Here is a 15,471-nt window from a genome sequence, read left to right on the forward strand (position 1 = left end):
AGTTTTCATATATATATATATATATATATATATATATATACATATGTATATATATATATATATATATATATATGTACTGAACACATACACGAAAACAAATGCAAGAATATATAAACAGAGAAGATATTTAAATATGAAGTGATGGTCTAATATTTTAATGTACATTTTAGTAACGAACTTAACAATCGTATTAGATTCAAAGAAAATAAGGGTATCAGATTCGTTGGGTTTGAATTGGATTCAAATGACCGTCAACCAGTTTTAACATATACAGTTTGATTTTTTTTTTATCTTAACAAATAAATATGTTTTTAGAGTTTATGATATTTGTTTTTGTTACATTTTCATAATCGATGGAAAGTGTGTGACCCGTTTAAAAATTTGAACTTATAAAGCAAGTATATCTAGGGATATGCATAAAGTTATCTGATTCAAGTAAAACCGACCGATCCAATTAGAATCGACCGCTCATAATTGGATCGGATCCAAAACTTCAACATCCAAACCGGATCGATCGGTTCTTGGATGGTAGTTCAGGATCCAAAACTTCAACATCCAAACCGGATCGATCGGTTCTTGGATGGTAGTTCAGGATCCAAAACTTCAACATCCAAACCGGATCGATTGGTTCTTGGATGGTAGTTCAGGATCCAATAAATTGAACCGGTCCAATCAGATGACCATCAAATTATCATCCAACTAATATCTAATTATGATTTACGATATTGTTTTTTAGTTGATATTCATACATAGTGGCTTCTAATAAATTACCCAAACATATGAATATTTGGTTGAAATGGTTTATTAATTAGTTGAAGATTGTATCAAAACATTGAATAGATCCAATCCAATCATAGGATAACCAATTCTAATATCCAACCATCCATTAGATTTGATCGGATATATGATGTTCAATGTTAATTAGATTGAATTGGTAACAAAATCCAACATCGATTGAATCAGATCGGATCCATCTAAATCCGTTGGATCTCAACCGATGAACACCTGTAATTATATCAGTTTATTCGTTACAATAGAGGGATTAACTATTTTGAAGATCTTTTAGTTATGATAAGTTCATTAAAATAGGGAAATTGGCTATTTTGAATAGTTGTCGAGTATGTAAATGTCACTGGTTGTACCAAAAGTTTTGAAGTCAAGTTTGATTTTCCAAAGGAAACCGAGAATAAGGAAAACTTGATTTAAGGGGCCGTTTATTAAAACACTTATCCGGTAAGTGTTTACCGATAAAATTTAACACTATTATGTATTTATCGGGAAAGATTTTAGTTCACTAAAACGATATCGTATGCAACAATTTACCCGGTAAGTGCTTACCGTGGTAAGAGTCGTCGCCTTCACTTACCGGGTAATACTCTGGGCCTTGTCTCGTTCTTACCGGATAATATTCTTAATTTTTACTATATTCATCCGATGAGGTAATGTTACTTGATAATCGCTTATCCGAATAAATGTTTGGTAAACGGTCCCCTAATTAAAGAAAAAACTAAACTTAATCCATAAATACTTTGTTTTTTATTCTATGCACTACAATAAAAATGATATATGTTAAACATCATTTCTAATTCAATATTAAAAATATTAAAAACACAAAAATAAAGTGTTTTCATCTCCGATTTAACACTAAAGAAATGGAGATAAAAATTGTTGGTCTCTATATTTTGAGGTCAATAAAGTAAATCTCTATAAATATGTAATAATATAATATTATGTTTATCATAATCATATATATATATATATATATATTGATTAAAAGTTTAATATATTAAGATGTTTATTATCATTATATTAAAAATAGTTTTTAATGTGAGATTGAAGTTGATTTTCTTAATGTTTAATGGACCCACAATTTTTAATGATTAAGGGGCCGTTTACCAAACGATTATCGGGTAAGTGTTTACCAGATCACGTTACCTCACTGGATGAATATGGTAAGGATTATGAAGCTTACCCGGTAAGTGCAAGACAAAACACAAAAGTCTTACCCGATAAGTGAGGGCGACAACTCTTACCATGGTAAGCGCTTACCGGGTAAATTATTGCATACAATGTCGTTTTGATGGATTAAAATCTTATCGATTAAGTAATTAATAATGTTAAATTTGACCGGTAAACACTTATTGGATAAGTTTTTGGTAAATGTTCCCTTAAGTTAAAAATGCATTTAAGATTGTATTTAGTATTCACTAATCACTACCCATAAAATTAGGCCCACACTTGCATGTCACCTTCACGAATGATGTTATAAAACGACAGGTTTGGGTAAAAATATAAATAAAAAAGTAAGTTTGGGTAAAATTATAAATAAAAAATTTAAGTTGGGGGTGAAAATATAAACCAAACGATTTGTTGGGGTAAAAATTAAACTCGACTCTGCTGGGGATCGAACCCAGAATCTCTGGTTTCGTAGACCAGCGCCTTATCCATTGGGCCACAGAGTCCTTTGTTTGGCATTTATCACTCTAATTACTTGTAATTCATGAAACTCGTCTCAAACCCACAAAAGTCTTTTTTTTATTAACCTGGATATCTAACCCGCTATGCGAGCCGATTAATCCCAGGACGACCACCTGCTTTGCAGATAGTCCAAAGTCACCGCATTTGAACCCGCGTGACCACAAGGGGATTTTTACTTCTCCTTGGACTTGAACCTTAGACCTCCTGGTACCTTTGACCTTTGAAGCCAAGTTCAAACCAATCAGGCACCACCCTTGTTTTTAGGTATATGTACATGGTTTTGTAATGCTATGAAGCTTTTAATGACCCTAACATGTTTGCAAAATCTACATCATCTTACCTATTTTGCCACTTCCATTTCACCCTTGACCCTTCATCCCATTTTATTTGGGATGTCATTTTGTTCATATAATATCAAATTAACAACATCTAGAAATTTAAAGCAATCGTTGATTTGGTCTTTAACGTAAATAACTTTGTCTAAATACTTTTATAAAAACGGTGAATTGGATTTTTGCTTAGCAAGTGTACCTTTAAAGTGAAATAAAGGTTTGCAGAGTCATGTAGTGTGTTTTTAGCTGAATTACATCTTTCAAGGGCTTCTTAAAAGTTTTTTTGGTTGATTTCGAGGTTTTTTTTGTTGATATTCCTTGTATTTTCTAATATCCCGAGCACCCCTCAAAGTTTAGCAGGTGCACTTTCCATGCCCCCTCTAATAACTGTACTTGCGAAAAACGATTGAGCAGGTGCACGAGACCACTTTCGGGCCTTCATAACTCGCCTCTACTTTATAAAATCCAATATTATATGGAGGTGTTTATATTTGAATCTCTCTCAATACATATGTGTATGTATATACACTTAACATATATAAATGTATACAGATGGTGAATGCAGTTGTAAGGCTAGTTGAACACACGAAAGGTTTGTGTTTGAAGGGGAGATGTTGAAACACGTATCAAACATTAAACGAAATTAAGGTAAGGTAGAGACAAGTTACTTTTGTATGTTTCTTTCTCTTGAAATGCTTAACTGATGGCTGGCCAATATCAGTTTGTATCTTACAATATACGTATGAAAGAAAAATTCTTGAATCTATTTATTAATTACTGATTTTATTGATATAAATAAGAATGTTCTTCCTACAAATTATAATCCAGTAATGTTTTATACCCAAAAAATCTTTGAAATTGATGTTTGAAGCTTATATTCATCGGTACATGGGATGTTTACTATACCTTAGAGGTCGTTTAGTAATCCACTTAGTTAGTTAGAGAGAGAAATAGGAGTGATAAAACTCAGGTATCTACGTTCGATGTTTTGTTTGACTTATTGAATATGATTTGGCTTGGATGTAAAACCAATGTTAATAATGAAAGGTTTTCGTATAAAATTGAACCAAAAACCAAGCTACATATATAATATACTTGGTATTACGAAAATAGAGAAGGTTTACTCTGCAAACCACATTATTTGTATAAACCGTACAAATCTCGTTCAACCAATCATAATTTTTCATTTTGTGTTTAATTATGAGAGGTTGATTAATCATTTTTATTGTGGAAGGTATTAACCATAAATATTATTATCTTTATTATACTAATTTTAGATAAATACGAGAAACAGTTTCATTAAAATTTCATAAGTTTTATATGAAACAATTTCATAACAATATACGAAACAACTTCATCAAAAAAATATTATATGAAACAATTTCATGAAAAAATTTCATAAGATTAAACAATGAAATCGATTATATGAGGGTGGTTTGCATGATCTGTACAAATATGGGTGGTTTGCATTTAATCGCTCATCTACGAAAATAAAGTAATAAATTTTGATTGGTTTGATCTTGGCTCTAAGGGGCAAAAATATCTGGAGGTCTCATGTTCAGATTAAAAGAAAAATAAAAATCTCCTTGTGACCATTTTTAGTTATAAACAACCGTGCCAACAAAATAAAATTTTCAAACGATCGAAATGACCGTTCATATTTAAAAGCTACAAAAATGTCCATCTCATTTGTTTGAATTTTATAAATGTGAAAGTTGGAATTTAAATTCCGAAAACAAAATATAAAAGCATGGACCCCAACTTTAGGAGCGTGTAGAATGGCTAAAAGCCTTTAGACACACGTATACGACTCTCTTGAATCGACTAAAATTCACCTTTTCATATAATTCATTCTTTGATCGACTTATGAACCTTCCTTCTTTTCATTTTCTATTATATCCTTTAAACTACATGTCTATATGCATCGTCTCCGTTCTTAACGACAACCACCGTCATACCACCCCATCCATTGACCATTTGACCAACAACAACCATCGGCTCAACCCATTTCGTCGTCTCCCTTTTTCTCTTCAACATGCATCCGCGACTCGGCTTTCGTCACTTATTGACCAACAATAACCACCGACCAACCTTTTCAATTTAGTTTTATTCGTCATGTGTTAACTACTGAATGAGTAATAATGGTTACCAAAATGAAATATGAGTTTGGTTACGAATTACAATACAAATTATGTTGTGTTTTAAGTTTAAACGTAAAAATCAAATTGAACAAACCAAACTCGTTGATTTGAAAAACCCGTAACCCTAACCGATATCGACGTATAGTATTGGATGAAATAGGAATTCTATAAAAAGTCGTTAACGGGTTTAACACGTTAAAAGAAAAATAAAATGGTCGATAACCAAACAAGTTGCCAAGTGGACTAATATCATCCACTCTCTTGTTCCAGCTTTGTACCAATCATTGAATAGTGTTTAGCCACGTGGACACCAATCATAAGTCCTAAATAACGCGATGCATGTAACCCTTCCCTTCCGTTATCATTCCCAACATCTTTGACTTGAGGATGGTCAAATACAACTATTGTTTGACTTTTTTACTTTGACCAGAATTTTAGACCCCTGGTTTTACAATTGTAATAATTTAGTTAAATATTGTCGTTTTATTGGTTATTTGATCAAAATATATATACTATAAAACATTTGGTAAAATCTTTTAATTTTTTTTGTATGAAATATTGATGTACTAAAACATTTCGTAATACAGCAAGACACATCTCAATTTTAATGTTCTATTTTATTATTTGTCTTTGTCGATGTTATAATACGATTTTATATGTTTTTAAAAAAACAATAATGATTTTTATTTTTGAATAAAATATAAATTGGAAGATATCATAAAAATTAAAAAAATATATATATCAATGTTTTTATCAAATCAACTATTTAAAAATTCTTAATTTTTATGTAATTTCTTTAATTTATTTTTTATTATAATTTAATTTAAGTTTAATAATGAAATAATTTATTTTTGGTTTAATAATATAATATTTTATAAAGATAATAATTAAGTATTCTGTTAGTACTTAATGATTATCCTAATTATATTTTATATTTTTTATATTTAAAATGAGATTTTATCTTGTATTTGATTATATTTATATGCAGCTAGTTACACAAATTCAGATATGGAGTTTTAATAAGTTGTACTTACGCACAATCTACTTGAAACGTTGAGTTTTAAATAATATGCATTAATAAAAATTACTTTACGCATAAAAAATAGTTTTTAAGAGTTTTTGTCAAATACTTTATAATATAGTATAAATATTACTTAAAATTCAGTATTAAAAAATAAATTATACGCAAGTACAACTTATTAAAACTTTATTTTTGAATTCGTATAATTAACAATAGATAAATATAATCAAATACATGATAAATATATCATTTTAAATATAAAAAATTAAAATATAATTAAGATAATCATTAAGTTTTAACAGACTAATTTGTTATCATCCTTATAAAAATTATATTATTAAATAAAAATAAATAGCTTTGTTATTAAATCTAAATTAAATTATAACAAAATATTTATATTCTATTAAAAAATAAAAATATTAGCATTTTCTAAAACCACATAAAACCGTATTATATCGACAAAGAAAATGAATAAAATGAAACATTAAAATTATAATATCTTGCTGCATTACACGAGTACCCTTTTAGTCATAAAAATACAAATATATAGATTATTGAAGTTTTGTTTGGTAAAACTCATGTCCTTTTTAGTAATTTTCACTTATATTTTATCAAAATTATGATTATGTTTCACAATATAATTAAAGAATATGTAACAAATTATTATTTTCATGTACGTTGAAGATTTAGAAAATTGAAAACCGTGTTTTATTGATTTAAAGGTGGTTTTAATTAAAATCAAATGATCAACACATGTATGTTAACGACTTCTATAAACGAAACAAACTTTCACATTTTGATTTTCCGAAGACGTAGACATTTCCGTCAAGTTTTTTTATTTCTCTTAGAAACACGAGTTTTGCCAAACTTCTATGACTCTTTCGGCTAACCATCGTCTACCTATTCTATGATTCTTATATTTTCTATAACATTTATGCATGTTTATGTTAGATGAAAAGTTTAACTGCAATTTATTTTCACAATTCAGTTATTAAACTTAGCTATTTAACTTTCCGTTTGCCGTTTTAAGTAAAAGATACTAAATATTAATAAATTAATGTTTGACTTTAACAGACCAACATTCAGTGCGATGTATTAATTTTTTATTAAAAAATAGATTTAACTACACTGTCTAATTTTATTTCAGTAAATACAACATTCCACAAGAATGATTATTGTGACTTGAAAAAATTTGATCTTAATTTTGATTATATAATTTACTAAAGGCAGAATAATAATAGTAAATGTATATTTTATTAAAGGAAAAAAATTAATTAGGTTACTCTAAATTAATACATTATTGTCCAATAAATTCCTTCCAATTTTAGACTGGCACACATTAATATAAATGTCAAACATATATTTTTTTATACATGATTTTATTAAAAATAGGTTTATTTAAAATATTTTATTTATAATTTTTAAATATTAATATGAAAAACCAAACCTAGATCCCTTTTGTTCGAGTCTTGCTCGATCGACAATAAAATTTGAGTTTTTTGTCTCTTTATAGAGGTTATCGGTTCGAGTACTGTATGGTCAATAAAGATTTTCCTGACTGTTCTTTTAGATTTTTAAGATTAGTCTGAGGTGCGCAAAATTTAATTCGAATACTGATAGTTAAATAAAATAATAAAAAATATTTTTTTATGTGAAAAATAACAATAAATGTGAATATATTTATTTTGGTATATTTATGAAAACATAGGGGATGTGGAAAAAAAGTGGGTCTTCACAAAAGAGAAGTATGTTTGGCTTATTGGGATCCTAAAAGTTCCTTCTTAAAATCATGTTTATAAAGAAAAAAAAAAGGTAAATAATTCAAAGCACTCCCAACACAAAACCCTTCAAAATCTTCTTCAATTAGCAACAATCTTTAAACCCGCGATTTTATTGCTCAAAATCAATTCACGAGAAAATCTCGCCCTAGACTCTCACCTCTGTTAACAAATTTCGAGTCTCTAAATCTTCGAGAAAAAAGCTCTTAAACCCACGTTGGTTTCCTAGAAATATTCGTGGGTTCAATCTCAAGAACAATTCCAAAGGTACTCTTTCAGAGAAATTTCGTCATTCTTTTGTGTTTTTTTGCCCAAATTTGACTGTATGCCAATGAATGGAACACACAAAAAAGGGGTTAGTTGTATGTTTTAAGCAGATGATTTGATGAAGTTTCTGGCGATCCAATAATATTTGAATGTAAGCAAGTATATATGCATGTTTTCATTTGACTTTAGGGGTTAGCGATTAGGGTTCTTAACCTTGTATTGTGGCTTAAGTAACTTCATGTCCATTGGGGGTTTCCTTATATTTTAGAAGCGTAGTTATGTTGTCTTTTTGGTCGTTTTTTCATTGATGGGTGCTGGGGAAACCCAATCGTTGCATGTTAATTTGGCAAAAGTTAGGCACATGATTGGTTCGATTGCCTGATATCAAAGTAATCTGTGGAGGAAATTGAGGGATGGAGCACATGGATTTTGTGGGTATTTGAATTGGTTTCTTCTTGTGTGGAATTCAGTTTACTATAAGAATGAAGTCACAAAACCATATTTTGTATCCACTGCAACTCTTTCTATTCATCTTTATGTTTAATTGCTTGTGAGTACCATCCATATAATCAACTACTGTTTTCTGGGTATTTTGAGTTTTTTCGTTTCTGGTTAATTCATGGTTATAATTCTGTAAAAGCATCGAAATGATGGTTTTCTTGATGATCCATTTTGCAATTTGCTCTGGTTTCTTCAGGTTTTGCTTTGTGTTTTGAGTTGGGATTCTGTTGGGCAGCTTGGATTTGAACTTTTTCCAAAGAATGCAAAGCTGCTCTTGCAGCTTAATTTGTTCTTGTTAGTATGAATTTCGAAGAAAGTAAACGAAAGGGAAACATTAACCGGAGGTTTGTATCTTTTTTGACGTTTGATTCACATGTGAATGAAAAGTATTTTATGTTTATTCATCTGTGAATGATTGTAACTTTCAGGAAATCAAACGAGTGTACGAAGCTTACTGTGACCATCACAGTTGGTATTCTTTTCGGCTTCTTCATTGGGGCATCCTTTCCGGCCTTTTCACCATCAAAGGTATTACCCGTCGCATGAAAATTGCAAAATTAAGAGAAAATGCATTTATATTTTTTGGCACATTCACAAGAACGATGTTTGTTTTACAATGAAAAACCAACTAAAACGGATTGTCGTCAATCGCTCTTTTAGATCATGTTCACAATAAAAATTACCATTTTATAAAGAAAATGAAGATTTTGGAGTTTTTTTTGGAAAGAAACTGTTCTCCATATTTGAAGGAGAGAGGATCTCCAAAATTAAATTTTGGAAGAAAGAGAATATACATTAATTATTTTTGCTTATTTTGAAGGAGAGAGATTGAAAGAGAGGACAAAAATTACTGCATTATTCATTTTCGAGAAAGTATGGAAAAACGGTTGAAAATGCTCGTATTTTCTCATTATTATTATCATCATCATAAAGAACAATGTATTTATTTATCTTAGTCCAGAAAAATACCTTATCGTTCCGGTTCTTGGAAGGGTATTTTGGACATTTGACGAACATTTAAAAACTTACCGACAACTTTATGACTCCGACTCTCGAGTCCAGACATACGGTTTTCATGGGACAAAGTGATCATGTTATTACTTTTTATTTCTATATGTATGCTTGTGTTTGCTTCATAGTTGCTCTTCTACCTAAAGTATCATGTCTGGATTGCTTACTTTGATAACAAGCTTTCGGTGTTCGAATTTGACAGATTAAACTTATTCCTCCGATCGATACATACCTTTGGGACAAAAATTCCGGCCACTCGTCACAAACGATCTTAAATGTGATTTCTGTAACGAGGGAAAACGTCTCAAAGGAAACGCGACAAATTCATAATCCATCAAAGGTAATCATAATTTGTTTTTAGAACATGGGTATTTGGTGTTTTCATTTTATGGAACAGATAACCAAAAATGTTGTGAACTTCAAATTATTTGCTACAGATTTGGGTCTCATCGAACCCACGAGGTGCAGAAAGACTCCCTCCAGCTATTATTGCTTCCGAATCAGACTTCTATCCTCGCAGATTGTTTGGTCAACCGAGCGAGGTTTGTCAATCTATGCTACATGTAGAGATGGCCAAATGGGCCCGGCACGGTCCGGGTCCGGGACCGACTTAGGACCGGCCCGGCCTAGGACCGGTTTGGGACCGCTCGTTAAGGACTTGCTATGGTTTTCACCCAAAAACAAGGCCCAGCCTTGGACCGGTTATAGGCTCGGCCCAGGACCCGACCGATTTTTTCAAAAAAAAGTATTTTTATATATATTTCTAGCTTTCTAAGTGTATTTGATTGAAAATCAAATTACAAATTTACAATTAAACATATTCTTTTAAGTGTATTAAATTGAAAACCAATTAAAAAACTATAATAAAACATAATTCTTATATATGATTGACCTAATTAGATATTTTAAAGTGTATTAGAATAACATTAAAATATATTTAAAATTTTATCAAAAAGAAATTAAAAAAAATATAAAAAGGAAATGTTTTTTTTAATATAGGACCGGTTTGGGCTCGGCCCATGACCGGTTACAAATACCCTTAACTGGGTCTTAGTATTTTTGACGGGACTGGTCCGAATTGTTACTGTTTGGGACTGGGACTGATTTAGGCCGGGACCAGGCCATGTTTTTGGGTCCATTGTAGACTTAATGAATTGGACCCGGCCCGATAAACCCGGTTCAAGATATATTTTTCAAAAACTTGAAAAGCCATATTGGGCTCTATTTTCACTCTGAAAAAAGTGAAGTTAGGACAGTAGGAAGTAGGAATGGATAAAAAATGGACAAACCAAGGTGTGATCTTGAAATGATATTCCGTTTATTGTTTCTTTGCATTTGCAGGACCTAACGATCAAACCGAAGTATCTGTTAATTTTCACGGTTGGTTATAATCAGAGATATAACATCGATAAGGCAGTAAAAAAGTTCTCCGAGAATTTTACAGTCCTCCTCTTTCATTACGATGGTCGAACAACAGAATGGGATGAATTTGAATGGTCGAAGAAGGCTATTCATATAAGCGTCGCAAAACAAACAAAATGGTACATTAAACTTGCTATGCTCGTTGGATCAAGTTTGTTGTATTTGATCGAATTTATGATTATGAACACTTAAAATCTTCGTTTTTTAAGGTGGTATGCGAAGAGATTCCTTCATCCCGACATTGTTGCATCTTATGACTTCATATTTATTTGGGACGAAGATCTTGGGGTTGAGCACTTTAACGCTGAAGAGTGAGTATTTTACACAATGCAACAAAATCGGTTTTATAGAACGCTAAAAATGTCTAAATGTCCTAATATACTGCTTTGTACGATGCAAAATCATAAATAGCCTATTAGGACATTTAGGGGTTGTTTGGTTTTCCATTATGTCATCTATGGATAAAGCTGCCTGTGTGGATTAATCTTTCTGTATGGATTGAGAAGGTTTTTTGTTAGGCATGGGTTTTCATAGATTGAAGGAGCGTGTTTGTTTTCCAACTGAGAGGGGGCAGGGCTGGAAAAAACTTAAAAGACTTTTTGCATAAAGCTCCCTCCTAAAAACTTACCGAATAAGTCATTTTCTATATCATTAAGCCACTACCAAATAGTCATATATAGCCAACTGAATAAGCTATAAGTCTCATTAAGCTCATTAAGGTGCTAATAAAGGGGTCCTTAGACATTTTTTATGTACTATAAAGCTGATTTTGCTATAATGAGACAATTTTAGTCTTTCTTTGACAGTTTATTTATCAACAATCATGAGCTAATTGTAGAACACTTGCTTTGATTCTTTCGTTATGTTTTAGATACATTAAACTTGTGAGGAAGCATAATTTAGACATATCGCAGCCTGGCTTGGATCCTAGTAGCCGGGGTTTAACATGGCAAATGACCAAGAGACGGGGAGATCATGAAGTTCACAAGTAAGTCGAACGAGCGATCAAAACTTGCCATTTTTGGCGCATTTTTACGAGAATTTGGTTACTGGTTACTAAGATTGTTGAAACTGAAACCATTGTACGCGAATGCTAATGTTTTTTTATGTTATGATTCTATAGAGAAACGGATGATAAGCCAGGTTGGTGCAGTGATCCGCATTTGCCTCCTTGCGCAGCGTATGAACAAACCATTCGTTATGAATTTATTCGTTATTTACACAAAACCCTTGATTCCCACAAAAAATAAATTCACTTCGAAATGGTTAAAAATAAATTCATTTTATTAGATTGTTCGACTATTAATCAAATTTATCGTTACAGATTTGTCGAGATTATGGCTCCAGTTTTTTCTCGGGAGGCTTGGCGCTGCGTATGGCATTTAATCCAGGTATAGCATATGATCACATCTTTTTCTCATTATACACTACAATAAAGTCGGTCGTTTAGGGTGTACTAATAGAGTACCTAACGAGACTTTAAGTTTATAGGACCAAAATCAACTTTCTATCTGAAAGCGTTACAATAAATTGTTTGGATGAAGTTAGATGACCCAATGAGTTCTATTCTATTGATGAAGTTGGATGACCTAACGGGACACTTTTCAAAAGTATATAAAAAGACTAATAGGACGATCTGTGTGTTCTTTCTATCAGATTGTCTAACAACTTATTGTAACGTCTTTACATAGAACGTTGGTTTTTAGTCTGATAAACTTAAAGTTTCATTAAGTACTCTATATGATGCATGTGCATCTTAAAAGACGCATGTTGTTCTAGCGACACTGATCTTTTCATATGATTGTATCGTATCGTATCTAACTCTTAAAATTATATATATGTAGAATGATTTGATCCATGGATGGGGTCTTGATTTCGCTCTCCAAAAATGTGTCGAGGTAGCTACGCGTCGCTCATTTAGTTCGATTTTGCTCTAAAAAAGCTCGTCTTTTTTACGAAAGCCGCAAATAGATACATACTGTATTCATTTTGTACGTTTCTTTCTTAATTGGTGTCATAGCCTGCATATGAAAAGATAGGAGTTGTTGATGCACAATGGATAGTTCATCAAGGGCTACCTTCACTTGGGAATCAGGTAAAAAGCAATTTCCAGATTTGCCCTTGTGAGCTTGGGTGAGTCTTAGGGTAAACACTCATTGATCTCCCTTGTTCTATTTGTGCAGGGGCAAGGAGAAAATGGTAAAGCACCATGGCAAGGGGTATGTGCAGTTGGCTCTTTTGAAGAGTAATCTGATGAAGTTTTATGTTAATAATCTTTTAATACTTTGGTTTTACGACTTTTGGTGGCAGGTGAGGGATAGGTGTCAAAACGAGTGGAAATTGTTTCGCGAACGAGTATCGAACGCTGATAAAGAGTATTATAAGTCAATTGGTGTTGATCCTTCGAATTTTACAACACATTAATCGACACGTGATGATATTTGTGACTACTATACCTATTGATTGTTTTCATTGTTACTATTTGGTTATTAACCGTTATATAGAGGTAGATGTTCATAGTTTCATGTAGCTTATTACTTTAAAGGCAAATAATCTAATACTTGCATATTATATATATATATATATATATATATATATATTATAATATTTACAACTTATTAATGTGTTTGAACTTTTAAAAAATTAAAAGATAATCAATTGATAAACATGTTCAAATACATGATACGTGTTGAACCATATTAATATGAAAAAAAAAATAAAAAAAATACTCCATATAAGTAATAACTAACAGAATATTATGTCGCTCATTCAAAACTACGCAAATCATAAAATAAAATCGAAAGAGACGAATAAAGTTGTAAGTCATTATTCGGGAGGTTCACAAAAAGAACAAAAAAATGGAACACCATTATCATCCGTTGGATCTAAAAGATAGATGATCGATATTCAAATGTAGCAGTCAACATGATCGTAATTCCCATTTTTAGCGTTATTTTCTTGACCTCACCAGTCACCACTATCTTTAAACCAGTCATAATTGGCCTCCAACACCAGGAATCATATCCCTTTTGTTATGTTATGGACGTCTTTTCTATCTTTATCTTAAAACAATGTTAGATAAAATAGAATATGAACTTATCTAATTTATTTTGCACCATGAATAACTTTTAACAATAAAAAACATCGAAAAAGTAGATGCAATTTCAAATCAACCATCCATCATAGATATTGTCTTGCTGAGTTCCAACTTCTTATGCTCATACTTGATGGAATCCTCAAATATTGCAACGATATCTTCATTCTTACCATTATTCATGGTGCTTGAAAACGTATTATCGTAATTATAATCTTGAAAGTTTGCCACGTTACAAGATAGTGTTGCCTTATGCTCGAGCTTCTAAAAGCCATGACATGAGTCGTGACATAGACGTTTGAACAGGGAGGCACGTCAAGTAATTTGTGCGGTGTTTCTTTCACTTTTTTTCGGAGAAACAGTGTTGATGGATGGTGGGGTCGTATTATTCGCTATGTGTATTATTTGGTTATTTGAGAATAAGAAAACTAGAAAATTGTAAAAGCTAAGGTTTGATATGTGACGAGGAATTATAGTAACATATCTATAGAGGAGTATTTTCAAAGATAATATATAATAGATTCTTTTTATATTCTTATTTTGACTTTTTAAGGTTGGTTTAATTTCGTGGAAAAAAAGAGTTACGAGGAAATGGATTTAAATTTCATTTTCTTCATATCGTACAAGAATGCGACACATCATTCTAAGATGGTTATACCGAACATGATTCTTTTCATAAATACGTAACATATATGATCTAAGTGTTCACAGGTGCTCCTTTTTTCTTAACCAATTGATTCATCTCAGGGGCGGAGCCAACTTTGGTTTAGTGGTTTCACTAGCCACTGTCTCTTGCAAAAACTGTGTGTTTCAAATGACGCTCAAGTTTGTTTAATTTTAATTTCTTTCATATCCCACCCTTAGAAGCCATTAAAAAACCAACCAAAGACCGTGACTTCTCATATGATCCTTTGCATATCTATCTATCTATCTATCTATCTATATATATATATATATATATATATATATATATATATATATATTATACAGGGGAAAGATATTTTACAAACCAAGCCATTTATAAAAACTGTGAAAATCGTCGATTTCATTGTTTGTTTTGGTGAAAATTTTTCATGAAATTATTTAATATGATAAAATTGTTTCAAATAATTCATTTCAAATAATTATGGATATTATTATCTTCATTTTATTAGTTTTAGTAAACAAATTTCATCAAAATGAGAAATACATGATACATTTTAATTTTTACATAGAAACAAAAATATATAAACCAAATGACCTAGTGGTATGTAAGTCATTGGCTTCTTAGGAGGACAAATGATCAAACCTTATCAAAAGTGAGGATGGTGTGCAAGTTTATTTGTTCTATTTCACTACTAGAAAACTGGGCATTTCCGGCGGAATTTCCGGCGGAACTTTAAAAAGTCAAATTTTGTTGACTTCCGCCGGACAACCGCCGGAAATC

The 15,471-nt window shown here is 31.3% G+C and overlaps 1 protein-coding gene and 1 non-coding gene across 2 annotated transcripts; one reads left to right on the forward strand and one right to left on the reverse strand.

Annotated features, from left to right (window-relative positions):
• Positions 1-2,389: 2,389 nt before the first annotated feature.
• On the reverse strand, positions 2,390-2,462 carry TRNAR-ACG. Its single transcript has one exon. It is a non-coding gene; the product is annotated as a tRNA-Arg (tRNA).
• A 5,377-nt stretch (positions 2,463-7,839) lies between these two features.
• LOC112528106 lies at positions 7,840-13,421 on the forward strand. Its single transcript, XM_025139028.1, has 14 exons — positions 7,840-8,017; positions 8,715-8,862; positions 8,947-9,046; positions 9,732-9,869; positions 9,967-10,071; positions 10,871-11,070; positions 11,161-11,262; positions 11,823-11,939; positions 12,075-12,131; positions 12,276-12,342; positions 12,796-12,849; positions 12,972-13,046; positions 13,135-13,170; positions 13,262-13,421. The coding sequence occupies exons 2-14, from the start codon at positions 8,819-8,821 to the stop codon at positions 13,373-13,375; spliced, it is 1,209 nt and encodes a 402-aa protein (XP_024994796.1). The 5' UTR covers positions 7,840-8,017; positions 8,715-8,818; the 3' UTR covers positions 13,376-13,421.
• Positions 13,422-15,471: the final 2,050 nt, after the last annotated feature.

Source organism: Cynara cardunculus, assembly GCF_001531365.2.
Source record: "Cynara cardunculus var. scolymus isolate 2C chromosome LG 15, CcrdV1, whole genome shotgun sequence".
Taxonomy (NCBI): Eukaryota; Viridiplantae; Streptophyta; class Magnoliopsida; order Asterales; family Asteraceae; genus Cynara; species Cynara cardunculus.